The 14601-nt window shown below is 35.3% G+C and overlaps 1 protein-coding gene across 1 annotated transcript; it reads left to right on the top strand.

Moving 5' to 3' along the window:
- Positions 1–16: 16 nt before the first annotated feature.
- Positions 17–5861, top strand: LOC106877722 (translation initiation factor IF-3, mitochondrial). Its single transcript, XM_014926681.3, has 3 exons — positions 17–278; positions 1584–2091; positions 5366–5861. The coding sequence occupies exons 1-3, from the start codon at positions 247–249 to the stop codon at positions 5495–5497; spliced, it is 672 nt and encodes a 223-aa protein (XP_014782167.1). The 5' UTR covers positions 17–246; the 3' UTR covers positions 5498–5861.
- Positions 5862–14601: the final 8740 nt, after the last annotated feature.

The raw sequence follows: 14601 nt of genomic DNA, 5'->3' as shown, positions 1-14601 counted from the left end.
ACGCAAACGAGACTTTGTTTCCGAGTTATTTTTTTTTCATATAATGCTTTAGTTAATACGAATCTTGTATTAATTTTTTTAAAAAAAGAACTTTCTTTATTTTAAAATTATACGTTTGTGTCTTTTTTATTTTAAATCAAAAGTTGGGAAATTTCAAAGATAAAAGTATGCTACTTTTAGAAAACATTTTCTGCATTAACATGTAAAAAAAAAAAAAAAATAGTTAGCGGTGTAATAATAAATAGCATGGCTGCAATTGCCGTTGGTCAACGAAGGATGTAAGTTGCATGATATTTTCTTACGATCTATTGACACTGATATTTGTATGCGGTCAGGATAGCATTAATTTCAGTCATGTACATCTACATATTTTATTCTTTAAAAAAAATTACTAAATTTTAAAGCATTATAGTTTTGTTTCTTAAGTAAATTTATTGATGTTTGCAATTTCTGCTATTTTGGTTAGTGTCTGTATTTATTATTGTGTAAAATAAGTAACAGCGGCTCTCGTTTTTACCAGTCAGTTCAATTACGTGTTTACGATGTATATCTACGCTTGTCATTAACGACATTCAGCTCAGCGGCTCCGTTGACCTCTGTTGTCTTTGTTCTCTTTGGATCTGTTGTCGCTTCTTTGTATGTTTAAAAAAAATTTTTTTTTTAAACTGAAGATGACCCATGTCATTAATGTATAAAAGCTTACCCCGTGATTTTTAAAATCTAAAAACAATGTATAAGCGAGATAACTTCCTGTAAATCAGTTAGCTGACGTGTTTCGGAAATAAAGTTAAAACAGAGAGCGGTCCTCGTCTTTAAAGCAATGGACAGGTTTCGATGTTATTAGTTCTCTTCAGGAAAGCGTGATCATTTGACATGCTAAAAGTGGTAAATACGTACGCATATGTATACAAATATATTTTGCATGCACATACACACATATATATGCGTGTGTGTGTATAGGTATGTTTATATATGTATGTACTGAGAATAATCTGGTTGTTAACAACACTCTGTTTAAACAGAAAAATAAATATAAAACCACCCAAGATCTAAGGACTGGCATCCCATAGATTATATTTTGATCAGAAAGCGTGATATGAAAGATGTTTCTAGTGTTCGGACCATGAGAGGAGCAGGGAGCTGGACTGACCGTTGTCTAGTGCATGGAAATATAAAATTTTTCAATAATGCCTAAAAGTCAGCAGTCTGGTTCTGAGGTACTCAAAAAGTTAAATGTTGCAAACTTCAAATTACCAAGCAACATACAAAGATTCCACAATGCTATAGAAAGTATCAATCTTGACCCAAACAATCTATGGGAAGATTTCAAAACAAAAGTATATCAGGCTGCAAGTTCTTCAGTGGGATTTAAATCATGTCAGTCCAATGACTGATTCTCAGACAAATCAGCAGAAATTCATGATCTGCTTTCAGAAAGACAAAACTTAAGTAATACCCTTCCTTGAACTCCAATTCAAACGAAGTGTACAGAAAGCTGAAAGGGAAAGTGCAGACTACTCTATATCCTCTATACATCATCATAGTTGTAATATGTCTATGAAAGCTAATATTCTATTTTTCAGATTTTCTTCCCTGTATCGTCCATTGTTACATCTATCACAGTTAAAACCCTGCACAGCTCCTGTCAGCATTCAGCTGAGATTTGCTTCAACTGGGAAGCAGTCAAAATATAAGAAAAGTAATGCTATTAGTAAACTACCTGTTGGTGATAACACTGAACAAGAAATACCAAAGTTGATTAAATTATTTGATGAGACTGGTCATCTGTTACCTGTTGTTGAGAAAAATGAGGCTCAGAAGCTGGCAAAATTAAAGGACCTCAAATTAGTACAAATAAATGAGGACGAATTAGAACCACATTATCAATTGATGACAGGTAAACAGTTAACTGAATCTCGGCTCACTCTGAAAAAATTCAAAAAAGAAAAATCCGCTATAGAGAAAACTCTTCACATAAAAAGTACCATATCGGAACATGATTTTCTTGTTAAGTTAAACAAAATGAAAGAGTTACTGGAGAAGAATATCAATATAAGAATGAAGATAAAAGTGTCAAATTGTGATAACGAGGTAAGGGTTATTTTATAAATCTAAAGATTTTTACTAAATGTTAAGAAAAAATACAATGAAACTGGTTGTCTTTTCCCTTTAATAATTTTTTTAGTCTTTAGTTTAATTATACCTATATATCTAAGATGTTTGTTCCTTCTTGAGCCATGCTTGGCTCATAAAGGCCGGTTTCCCAGTTTCATTGGCATATGGGTTCCCCACCTGGACAAGACGCTGGTCCATCTCAGGTGTGCTGCTAGATGCAGGAGGAGAGAGTGAGAAAAAGTTGTGATGAAAGAGTCAGCAGAAGTTCACCATTACCTTCTGCTGGAGGTGTGTAGAGCTTAGGTGTTTCACTCATAAACACACACATCGCCCAGTCTGAGATTCGAATCCATGATCCTTCGACCGCGAGTCCACTGCTCTAAGCACTAGGCCATGTGCCTCCACATATATCTAAGATATGGATTTCAAATTTTGGCATAAGGCAAACGATTCCAGATATTAGGGGTAAGTCGATTGCATCAACGCCAGTGCTCAGCTGGTACTTATTTTATCAACCCCAAAAGGATGAAAGGCAAAGTTGATCTTGGTGGAATTTGATCTCAAAACAAAAGAGCAGCTGAAATGTTGCTAAAGATTTTGCCAGCTCATCGCTTTAAATTAGCTATGTGGAGGTTCCACAACATATTCAAGATATTAAATATAAGCACACATTCCTTCCATCCTTCTCTTTCATCCCTCTCAGCCTCTTTTCCTCTCTTACACTTACTAATTCACTTCTCTCGTTTGCCACATTAATATCGCTACATTTGCTAATATATATACAAATGCTAATTGATAATTTAATTAAGAATTTCTGGTACTAAATTCACTTTTAAGTTACGTAACTGAAAGGTTTGACTGTTTCCAATATGTTCAATATTAGAAATAACCAAAGTAAAAGTGATTTAAAAAAAAAAGTTTAGATATAAAGGGAAATAACTCTAGAAACGTCAGAGTCGTATCCCTTACTTAGTCAATGCCTATTGTTATTAATAAAATATGTCCAGTATTCGATGAGAAAGACCGTTGTTTAATTGAATACTCTATACACAATAGAATGGATACAATTATTTGTAATTAAAGGTTATACGGAGAGTCCATACGGTTCAGATTAATTCTCCGGAGGGTTATTTGCTGAATAAAAAGAAAGAGAATTTTAGTTAACGCTTAGTATTTTTTCAATCATCTGATTTAACGCTATGGTCATTATTTATTTATGATAGCGAAATCATTGCGAATAATTAAACCTTCCATTTTATAACTAACATTAAAACATTAACTATTCAGTGGAATCTCGGTTTACGAATATTTCAAATTACATTTAACGAACGAATTTAATTCGTTCATTAAATGTCATTTGAAATATTCGTAAACCGAAACCATTTTTCTCATAGGAAATTCAAGAGAATTCGTTCACTAAGCAAAAGCTAGACAACAACTGACGCGCCCTCGCTGATACTCTCGGCTTATCAACCATCATTGCCAGCTTGCGTGTTCGTTATTCGAGACACTGTTCGTCACCAGAAACGTTTTCGTGTACCGACTTGTCTGTGATTAGAGGCATTCATAAACCAAAGCTTCACTGTACTAATATCACTACACATTCACACACAGACAGTAATCGCAATGCGAACATTAACCTTTCGTGAGCCGGTGGAGTCCCATGGGACTTCAGCAAATTTTATAAGTTATGCAATTTTTACTATTCTTTATGTAAATGATTTTTATATATCATGACTTTTATTGTCAATAGTTTATGTATGCACATACTCTTTACTTGTTTCAGTCATTTGACTGCGGCCATGCTGGAGCACCGCCTTTAGTCGAGCAAATCGACCCCAGGACTTATTCTTTGGAAGCCTAGTACTTATTCTATCGGTCTCTTTTGCCGAACCGCTAAGTTACGGGGACGTAAACACACCACATATATATAGACACGGACACATAAACACACACACACATATATATATATATACATATATACGACGGGCTTCTTTCAGTTTCCGTCTACCAAATCCACTCACAAGGCTTTGGTCGGCCCGAGGCTATAGTAGAAGACACTTGCCCAAGGTGCCATGCAGTGGGACTGAACCCGGAACCATGTGGTTGGTAAGCAAGCTACTTACCACACAGCCACTGAGTTAAAAGTTTCCATGCGGCCCAACTGGACCCCATCGGCCTTCTGTGGAATTATTTTTTTTCTGTTCTTTTTTCAAATATTCTGATGAACTATAACTATTTGTACTGGTATGAATCAGTATGCTAAATAATTTTGTTTTATTTTATATTTAGTACTATATGTATAGTTTATAAAACTATAAAAACTGTTGATTTCTTTCGATAAAGGATTTTTTCAGTCAATGAATTATATTTTAATTCCCCTCTATTAAATGCTAATAATTACAAATATAAACCTATAAGATGCTAAATTTCTTGTTCTATATCATGCACTCGCACATATATACAAGATTAAACAAATGTTACTTTATGGATAGTGTGGGTCCCTCGGGATCCCAATGGCCTTTTGTGTAATTCCAACTCTGCCGGCCCACGAAGGGTTAACTGTCCTAAAATCATCATCATCATCATCGTTTAACGTCCGCTTTCCATGCTAGCATGGGTTGGACGATTTGACTGAGGACTGGTGAACCAGGTGGTTACACCAGGCTCCAATCTGATTTGGCAGAGTTTCTACAGCTGGATGCCCTTCCTAACGCCAACCAATCCGAGAGTGTAGTGGGTGCTTTTACAGTATATATATATGTATATATATATATATATATATATATATATATATATATATATATATATATATATGAGAGAGAGAGAGAGAGATCTGATTAGAGATATTGCTATTTTTATCAAGCAGCAAAGTTGACCAAAATTCACTGAATGGAATATTAACTCTCTCTTGTTTAGATTAATTTTAAAAATTTTACTAAAACACACACACACACACATATATATATGAGTCAACAATATTGTTACTTGTATCCAAATCTGCTCAACAATTTCCATCTCTATAAATCAGAGACATTGATTGATTGGTTTAACAGAACAATGCAGCACCTATGACTTTCTAAAACTTTGATTTCACCCTCAAAATTGTTGATGCATGGAATAAATTACCCATGACAGTTGTTAGTTGTCAGGACACTATGACACTGTATCCTTCGAAAATTCCATACTTCCTGAATTTTGCCAACATTACTCCTGATATGCCTATTTTATTTTTTAATTTTCAATGCAGACTGAAAGCCGAAGAATTCAATTAAAGTTTATGAAACGGATAACAGAAGAAACCAGTTCCATAGCCAACATTAAGGAAGCCAGTAGCACAGCCACAGAAATAATAGTACTTCTCCGTAAAAAAACAGCATAATTTGTCCTGTCATCTGTTTCCGTGGATGCTGTCTCTTTCAATGGCTGTGTTCTCATCCAATTGAAGCTGATGATTACAAAAATGATTACCAAAAACAAACCAAGCAAATGAACATAATGAATTGAAGGGTTCCATTAACATTAGAAATGGAAATAAATGATTTAAAGTATTAGCCAACAATGTTCTATAAATTTAATTTTCTTGGAGGAACAAGACATGTTTTTATTTAACAAAATGAGAGTAATTATTATCTTATATCATTGAAATTATTACTGTGAAACTTTTAAAATAATTCACATAAATGAAAATGAATTTTAAATAAAAAATAATCTTGGATTCAAATTTATTAAAGATTTTATAATGATGTTTGTCTCTACTTTTAATTATTTTAAAATTGCTCAATTTTGAATGATCATTGTCCATCTACGTCTCTTTTTCTAACACAGTTGATTAATCAGGATAAATGCAGATTAGTATATTGATTAAATAGTTAATCTATTACTCAGAAACATAAGGGTTGGCAACAGGAAGGGTGTCTGGCCAGACAAATCTGCCTCAATAAAAAAACTCCATCCCAGAATCATGTGGTTGATTCCCAACCACATGGTTCTGGTTTCAGTCCCACTGCATGGCATCTTGGGCAAGTGTCTTCTACTATAGCCTTAGGCTGACCAAAGCCTTATAAGAGGAACTGGATGACAGAAGCTGAAAGAAACCTATTGTATATCTGTGCGTCTGTGTTTGTTCCCTATGACTACTTGACAACCAGTGTTGCTGTGTTTACATCCACATAACTTAGCAGTTTGGCAAAAGAGACCAATGAGATAAGTACTATGCTTCAAAAAATTAGTATGGGGTCAATTTGCTTGACTAAAATTCGTCAAGGTAGTGCCCTTGCACTCTCACAGTAAATGACTGAAAGAAGTAGAAGATGAAAGGAAATATGAGTGACATTTATTACACAGGACAACAAAGATTTTACGACTGAGGTAGAAGCATGTGTTTTAGATTAAATCGAGGATGCTGATTCTGAATCTGCGCAGAGAATTGTTCTAGCAGTCAGGATTTTGAGTTATACACATGCGCAAGATTATAACTATACTTTTGGCTAGATGTAGGCCGTATTATAAAATTTGCTACAATAAAAGCGGTCTTAATTCAAAATTAAAGAAATAACAGCAATAAAACGAATGATGAGAAAGTTAATTATTCAGTTTAGCAATAGATGGAGTTGACGTATTGTGTGCAAGTGCCAAATACGTCAGTTTGTTCTTGGTAACTCTCAGTGTCGTTTGCGCTGCTGTCACGTGTGGTATGTGTATCTCTCGCTCTACATGATTATTGTTTTAACTGTATTCATTGTGTTAGATCATGAATAGGAGACACTGTGTGAATCATCCAGGCAACTTTTGTTATGTCTGTGGAAAATTTATATATATATAAATAGTTGTGTGTGTGTGTATATATATATCTATATACAAGAGGTTGCTGAAAAGTTCCTGGCTTTAGGTAAAAGAAAATACAGGCAGATTAGTTAGTTATGATTTTATTCAACATAGTCCCCTCTCAGACTCGCACACTTATTGCAGCAGTCCTTCAGTTTTTCTAAGCCCTGTAAAAGAACTCGAAACATTGGGTCCCCAACCAGGCCTTTCATGATACCCTTAAAGCCAGAAACTTTCCAGCACCCCCCTTTCTCTCTCTCTCTCTCCATATATATCATCATCATCATCGTTTAACGTCCGCCTTCCATGCTAGCATGGGTTGGACGATTTGACTGAGGACTGGTGAAACCGGATGGCAACACCAGGCTCCAATCTAATTTGGCAGAGTTTCTACAGCTGGATGCCCTTCCTAACGCCATCTATATATATATATATATATATATATATAATCATCATCTTTTTGAAGTCCACTTTTCTATGCTTGTATAGGTTGGAGCCTTTTTATTGAGGAATACTTGTCTTTGGCCCCATATCCCTTTTGTTGCCAACTCTTTCCTGTTTCCAAGCAAAGTAACTTTTCCCCTCGGTCAGATATGTTTTCACAGAATAGAATAAGTACCAGAGTTATAAATAAGTGTTGGGATTGATTTGGTTGACTGAACACTTTGAGGCAGTGCTCCAGTATGACCGCTATCCAATTGCTGAAAGAAGAAGTAAAGAATGAGAGACAGATAGACATGGTTGAAGGAGAGATAACTAGTGCTGGACAACATAAGCTGCTAATGTAGTGACACTATCAATTAATTCTCAGATGTTAATAAGAGGTTAATTAAAAGAAACTCGCTGATTACATTAACATTAGATTGTTATTCTATAATTATGAGAAATGTTTAGCGACTTGCCTCTGTTGTTCAGCATTAGAGTTGATTAAACTGTTACAAAAGATGTTTCTTGGATGGATTCAATGAAATACAGCTTCAATGTGATTCAACCGCCAATTCTGTTGTTTGACTTAGACAACATCAATTACACACAGTTACCATCTTCATTATTCTCACCAGTGGCTTTACGGTTAGGATTAACTTTTGGTGTGATAGTGTTATTAATTAATTATTCTGATTGCAGGCATAGCTGTGAAGTTGAGATGTTTGCTTCCTAACTGTACAGTTTTGTGTTCAGGCCTACTGTATAGAACCAAGTGCAAATGTCTTCTACAATAGCTTCAAGCTAACCAATACCTTATGAGTGAGTTTGCTAGATATAAACTGAAAGAAGCCTGTCATATGTGTGAGCTGGCTGAATCATTAGTATGCTGGATGAAATGCTTGGCAGTATTTTGCTTGTTGCTACATTCTGAGTTCAAATTCTGCTGATGTCAACTTTGCCTTTCATCCTTTTGGGGTTGATAAATTAAGGTTGATAAATTAAGTATCAGACTATCCCCACTCCCCCAACATTCAGGCCTTGTGCTTTTAGTAGAAAGGATTATTATTTTCATTATCCTCTTCCAATTTTGTTTCCATTTCTTCTCGAGTGTCTTCTTGACACCTAGAGTAAAGAAACTCACTGTATACATTAGTAGGTCATTAAAATAAACACACCAGATTGTTCATTTACAAAGTCATGTGATAGAAGAAAAAAAAGAGAAGAAAGACAGAGAGAAAAAGGAAAGAAGAAAAAATGAAAAAAAACCCAAAGAAGATAAAAGGGAGAAAGGAAAGAGAATTCACAGCGACGATGCTTTTTTCAATAGATATGACATACCAGCTAAGACAATCTTTTGTACTTCCTGCTTGGATGGTAAGCCAGGGATCATCCTCTATCATTATTATTATTATTATTGACGACAGCAAGCTGGCAGAACCATTAACATGGCAGTCCCAGAATTAGGACGAAAGCTGCCGTGAATTAGCTCCAAGAAGCCATCGCCTCTAGCTAGCTATGTGACACACGAAACCTGTGTCCTTTATAACCTTCGAACAGGGGAGGTCAGCAGTGTCCCCCTGCTGGTTTGGCATCTGCAGACTAGACTAGTTTCAGGGTGTTGCCCCTTGTCAATGCAGAGCAGCCAAGCCCCAGCCAGGCGGCGCTGCTGACTATCTGCTCGAAGGTTATTTATCTAATTTCAGTGGAATCAAGCCATGTTGGCTTGGCGATAACTATTAATTTCCAGTACCGCTGCCGTAGTCTCCTTTAGAGAGACTTAGAAATATTAATAACTCTATTTCTGAAAACCAGTGGATAGATTCCACTGAAATTAGATAAATAACCTTCGAGCAGATAGTCAGCAGCGCCGCCTGGCTAAGGCTTGGCTACTCTGCATTGACAAGGGGCAACACCCTGAAACTAGTCTGCAGATGCCAAACCAGCAGGGGGGACACTGCTGACCTCCCCTGTTCGAAGGTTATAAAGGACACAGGTTTCGTGTGTCACATAGCTAGCTAGAGGCGATGGCTTCTTGGAGATAATTCACGGCAGCTTTCGTCCTAATTTTGGGACTGCCATGTTGGCTTGGCGATAACTATTAATTTCCAGTACCGCTGCCGTAGTCTCCTTTAGAGAGACTTAGAAATATTAATAACTCTCTCTCTGTCTCTCTCTCTCTCTCTCTCTCTCTCTCTATATATATATATATATATATATATATACATCTATCTAGCTATCTATCTATATATATATATATACATATAACAGCAAAGTTTTCATTTGCACTGTTTTGCAAATATAACAATTTGATGTGCAGCATAAAATACACACACACATGCACAACTGCACCAGATTTATAGCACAAAGAGTATTTAGCAATGCTGCACCATTTACTCATGTCATATTTCTGATTTTTAATGTCAGTTAATAATTCAGTTCCTAGTATATTATTAGAGATTTTGTTGTTTCCATGGGTTTCATGCATTTTACTGTTAATTTCACCCCATTATTTCTAAAAAGCCTACTAAAAAAAAAACACTGATAGAAGAACGCAAAGCTTTTGATGATAATTGATTGAAAGTAATGATTTTATATTGTTTCGGCTAAAGATAAACACGAATTTCCTCTTTTGTGATACGCCAGTAACAGCAGTAAAGAAATTTAATGTGCATTGTTATTACGCTACCTATAAGGACCATAAATATGCTCAAAAGAACTATCATTATTATGTTACCCATAAAGATCATATACACACTTAAAAAGACTATTGTTTTTATGCAACCCACAAGGACCATAAATATGAACTAAGAAAACCATAAAAGGTTGTTATAGGAAGATTGAAAGATGAATGACAAAAAAAAAATAAACGAAGAAAGTAAGAAAGAAAAATGAAAAAATGAAAAATGAAGGCATTCTAAGCAGGCTTTTTGATGTGAAAATATGATAACACCAAAGCATTGTATAATGTGGTATGTATAGTTGATAAAAATAAATTAAAATATTTAAAAAGAGCCACATCGCCTAGCTTATAAAATTTATTGCTGAACTAGAAGATTCATGTGAATTTCACAGGTTAAGTTGTTTTTATGTATTCATCAATTGAAGAGGAATACAATGGAAACTTTTCTGACTTTGAGAAAGATGACCTCGTTCTAAATTTAGCATTTCAACCTCACTTGGTTGTCTTTGAATGCAGAATTAATTAGTTTGTTCCATGGGTTAAAATTTCTTTACCCAGGTTGACTCTTTATAGAAAAATAGGATTGTGCATCATTCATTTACTCATTATTACATCTTTTTCTCAGTGTTAGCATGGGTCAGATGAATACATTATTGAGATATTCTTTAACCACTGGATGCTGTTCCTGTTACTTACCCACTGTTACCTGGATTTTCAAGCAAGGTCTATCTTTTTCAACATGTCCATGAAGGCACAAAGCCAGTGGATAATCCCTTCACAGAGAAATGTCAACATCATCAACATCTATGGCTAAGTACTTTTCAGGAAAGGACTAATGTAAACACACACACACACTCACACATACACACACAGAGACACACACGTGTTTATATATATTTATCAAACCAGTTTCAAATAAAAAATTATATATATATATATATAGGGAGGAGGAGTTACAAACTTGTGACATAGAGGGCAACTGGGAATTCCTGCAAGGCAGCTTTGCTGAGTGCCACAAACCAAGTCACACTTGGGAATCTAGTCACAAAGTCTTATGGTAGTTGCTTCTGAGAGTACCCTGTGGAGGAGATGCCTGAGGACTCCACCAACACCTTCAGAGGGCAGAGAAGATGGACAGTTGAGATATATTTCTATTTCAGCTGGATTTATTAGTCTATAACTAGATTTATTTTTGAAGTGTCCTTCGTGATCTTTTAACTTTTAACATTATAAAGGTCTCTTCTTTAGCCTAGCGTTCTATTCTTTTTCAATTTTCTTAATTCAATTATCTTTGTTTCAATTAATTTTGAATATAATGAAAAATTTAATAATGACAAATAACGTTGATATTATTAGTTGAAACATAGATTAGCATGAAATTTTAATGGATGGTTTTTATTTCAAACACTTTAACCCCTTGGCTTGAAACGTATTGGCTCTGTTTCAATTAATTTTGAAAATGATGTAGAATTGAATAAAATAAAATTAAACCTTGGGAGAGGCATTATGCCGGTAATAAACACACGCACTGGTTCAGTCCTTTATTAATTTATAAACAGTATTTAGTTTTTTTTTTTTTCTTTTTGTTAAATCATTTCATTGCACTCTTGCAATCTCTTCAGTAACTTGTCTCTCCACTTCCATTTATTTTGAATGTATGATTTGGCGTTGTTTTGAAATTGTCTGGTATGAGCATGTGAGTGTGTGCATGCTCGTATGTGTGCACGCACGTATGTGTTCGTGCTTATATGTAAGTATGTGCGTCCATATGTGTGTTTGTTAAATTTCGTTCATATCAGATAAGATAGAGACTTTGGGCTTGGTTTTAGTTTCTTTTCTGTTATTTTCTGTTTTCTTCGTAAATGCATCTTTTTCATTTACGTTTACGTTCTGTATTTTATGTGTGAACAACATCTGCAACCATGGGTAATTGTAAGGCTTGTATCTACGTGTACTTGCTATACAAAATTGAATCTCTCTTGCACACCACATCTGATGCCTCTTATGCCCAACTTTTCTCTCAAGATGCTTACACACTGTCAAACATGCACACTGACATTGCACATCCAACAAAGCATATTGGCTTCATTTCTTTCAAGCCTACACATGTCCTCGGCTGTCACAACCCATGTTTCACTGCAGTGTAGCATAACTGTTTGCATACAGGCATCATACAATCTGCAGGGGTAGGAGCTCTCTGAACTTTGCCCAGGCTATTCTTATTCTTACAGCTATGTTCTTGGACCATCCATCTCTGCTCTTGGAGCATCTGCCTCTAGACAATGGAAGCTATTTACTACCTCTAGCTTACCTCCCTTGCAGTTGACGGAATATATATTCTGTACATTTTTGGTGTTTATCATACCTGTGCATCTTCTACGTACAAATGTTAGTTTCCCTGTTAACCTCCTTCTGATATTGCTGCACCTCTTATATGGCCGTAGCTTGCACTGGGTACACCTTATGGCATTTCTATCTGCGCCTTTTCTACAGATCAAGTAGGGCCATCTATCTGAATGTAGTTTGTCTGCCTTCTTACTAAAACTGAAGATGGAATATATGACTTAGAGGAACATTGGATGAAGGTCATAAATGAACAAGGATCATATTTTGATTAAATAAATAAAAATTCTAAAACTAAAAGAAAAACAATTTTAATGTTTCCTTTTTCAGATGTGAGATTTCATGTGAGACGACCTAATATATATATATATATATATATATATATATATATATATATATATATATATATATATATATATGGGAGAATATACAAATAATAACAACAGACGAGGACAGGTGGTGTAAATAACAAAAGTATATATATTTTCCACAATTCTCTTCAAACAATGAAGCTTCCTTTCTGAGGGCCCAGGTCGGCTGGGACAAGAATCTGTTGATTTTTTTCCTTGGCTTTTGAATTGCACTCTGATTCTGTTAACAGTAGCAAGAGGAATTTGCAGATTTTCAGCAATTTTTTGCTGGCTAAGACCAACCTCAGATTGCCCAACAATATGAATTCTTTGAAAATCTAACAGTTGTGCTGAATTTTTTGTGCATGGCACGGTTACTCTTCGCAAATTTTTAATATAATGGCACCTGGAATGAAAAAGAATAATTACATTCTAAATTCTACACCGCTGAAAACATATTAAGATGCTTAGATCAGAAATTTTGAAAATTAAAGGTATCTGGCTCCTGTGCATGTTGCACGTAAAATACACTATTTACTTCCTGCATGTCTGTGTGTATATATATATATATATATATATATATATATATATGTACTGTATTGTATCAGATTAATCAAATTTACCTTAAAAGGAAAACAAAAAGTACCCACTCAGCCAAGGGCATTTTAGAAAGCTTCAATATTTGTGCGTTAGTCATTAGTCAAACTCTGTAGGAAACACATACCAGGATGGTGAATAAAGACAAACGAATCAAATTGCAGTAAATTTGTTTTTAATGATCATTGAAAGAAAATGAATTGAAAAGTAATAAAAGCAGCTAACAAAAAGAACTGCTAGCAGTTAATCAAATTGAGGTAACAACTACCTGTTGTTTTAGGTAACCCTCTCATTTAGAGGAGAAGGGGAGGGGGAAGGAGGGGAAGAAAAAGAAGAAGGAGAGGAGGAGGAGGAGAAGGAGATGATTTGTTGGAAAAAGTTAGGGATTAGGAAGAAAGAATATTTTTCTTTATTTACGAAAAATGTTTCTTTATTATTATCATTATTTAAAATTTTTTTTTTTTTGCATAAATTGCTCACCTACAAAAGGTGTGAGACATATTATTACACCGCAAGAGACCGCTGAAAGAAAAGTACTGATTGTGAGGTGGTTGGGATGAGGCAGTGGTGGTGGTGGTGGTGGTGGGGGGCGTTGTTAAGTGGGTAATCTGTCGTATGATAAATTACACTTCAAAAATACATTACAAAATAAACGTGTGGTAATGGTTGTGTTTGTGATGGCGATGGTGATGTTGTTGATGGTGGTGATGGTGGTGTTGGTGATGGTGGTTGTGATGGTAGTGGTGTTGGTGGTGGTTATTGTGATGGTAGTGATGATGGTTTTTGATTGTAGTGATGATGGCGGTGGTGGTGTTGGTGATTATTGTAGTGGTAGTGGTGATGCTTTTTGTGATGGTAGTGATGGTGGGGTGGTTTTGATGATGGCGTTGTAGTTGATAGTGATGGTGGTGGTGTTGGTGTTGGTAGTGGTGGAAGTTTTGGTGCTGATGCTGGTCTTAGTATTGTTACTGTTGTTGTTGTTGGTGGTTATGGTGGTAGTAGTGGTGAATCTAAAGGATTATTGATTGCATAAACAAACAAAAGCCCACAATCAATTTTAACAATGTCTTAACAATGTTTTGAATCATATTTTAATCAGTTTTAGCTTCCATCTTGTTCTCAAATTCACCATGTTTTCGCATGTTCAATTACTTCTTTAAATTTTCAATCCATCATCATCACCACCACCACCACCACCATTGGCAGCGACGGCGGAGTTGTCAGCAGCAGCAGTTTCATAATCGTCATCTTCATCAACATTTA

This window comes from Octopus bimaculoides, chromosome 13 (assembly GCF_046866305.1).
Source record: "Octopus bimaculoides isolate indiv1 chromosome 13, ASM4686630v1, whole genome shotgun sequence".
In the NCBI taxonomy this organism is placed as follows: domain Eukaryota; kingdom Metazoa; phylum Mollusca; class Cephalopoda; order Octopoda; family Octopodidae; genus Octopus; species Octopus bimaculoides.
This window is presented reverse-complemented; position numbering and strand designations above follow the sequence as displayed.

What these genes read in the sequence shown, in the direction of transcription:
- LOC106877722 (XM_014926681.3), top strand. Translation starts at nt 247, where the DNA reads ATGGCTGCAATTGCCGTTGGTCAACGAAGGAT. An exon ending in GCCGTTGGTCAACGAAGGAT is followed by an intron (nt 279 to 1,583) that starts GTAAGTTGCATG and finishes TCTATTTTTCAG; the next exon opens with ATTTTCTTCCCTGTATCGTC. An exon ending in TGTCAAATTGTGATAACGAG is followed by an intron (nt 2,092 to 5,365) that starts GTAAGGGTTATT and finishes TTTTCAATGCAG; the next exon opens with ACTGAAAGCCGAAGAATTCA.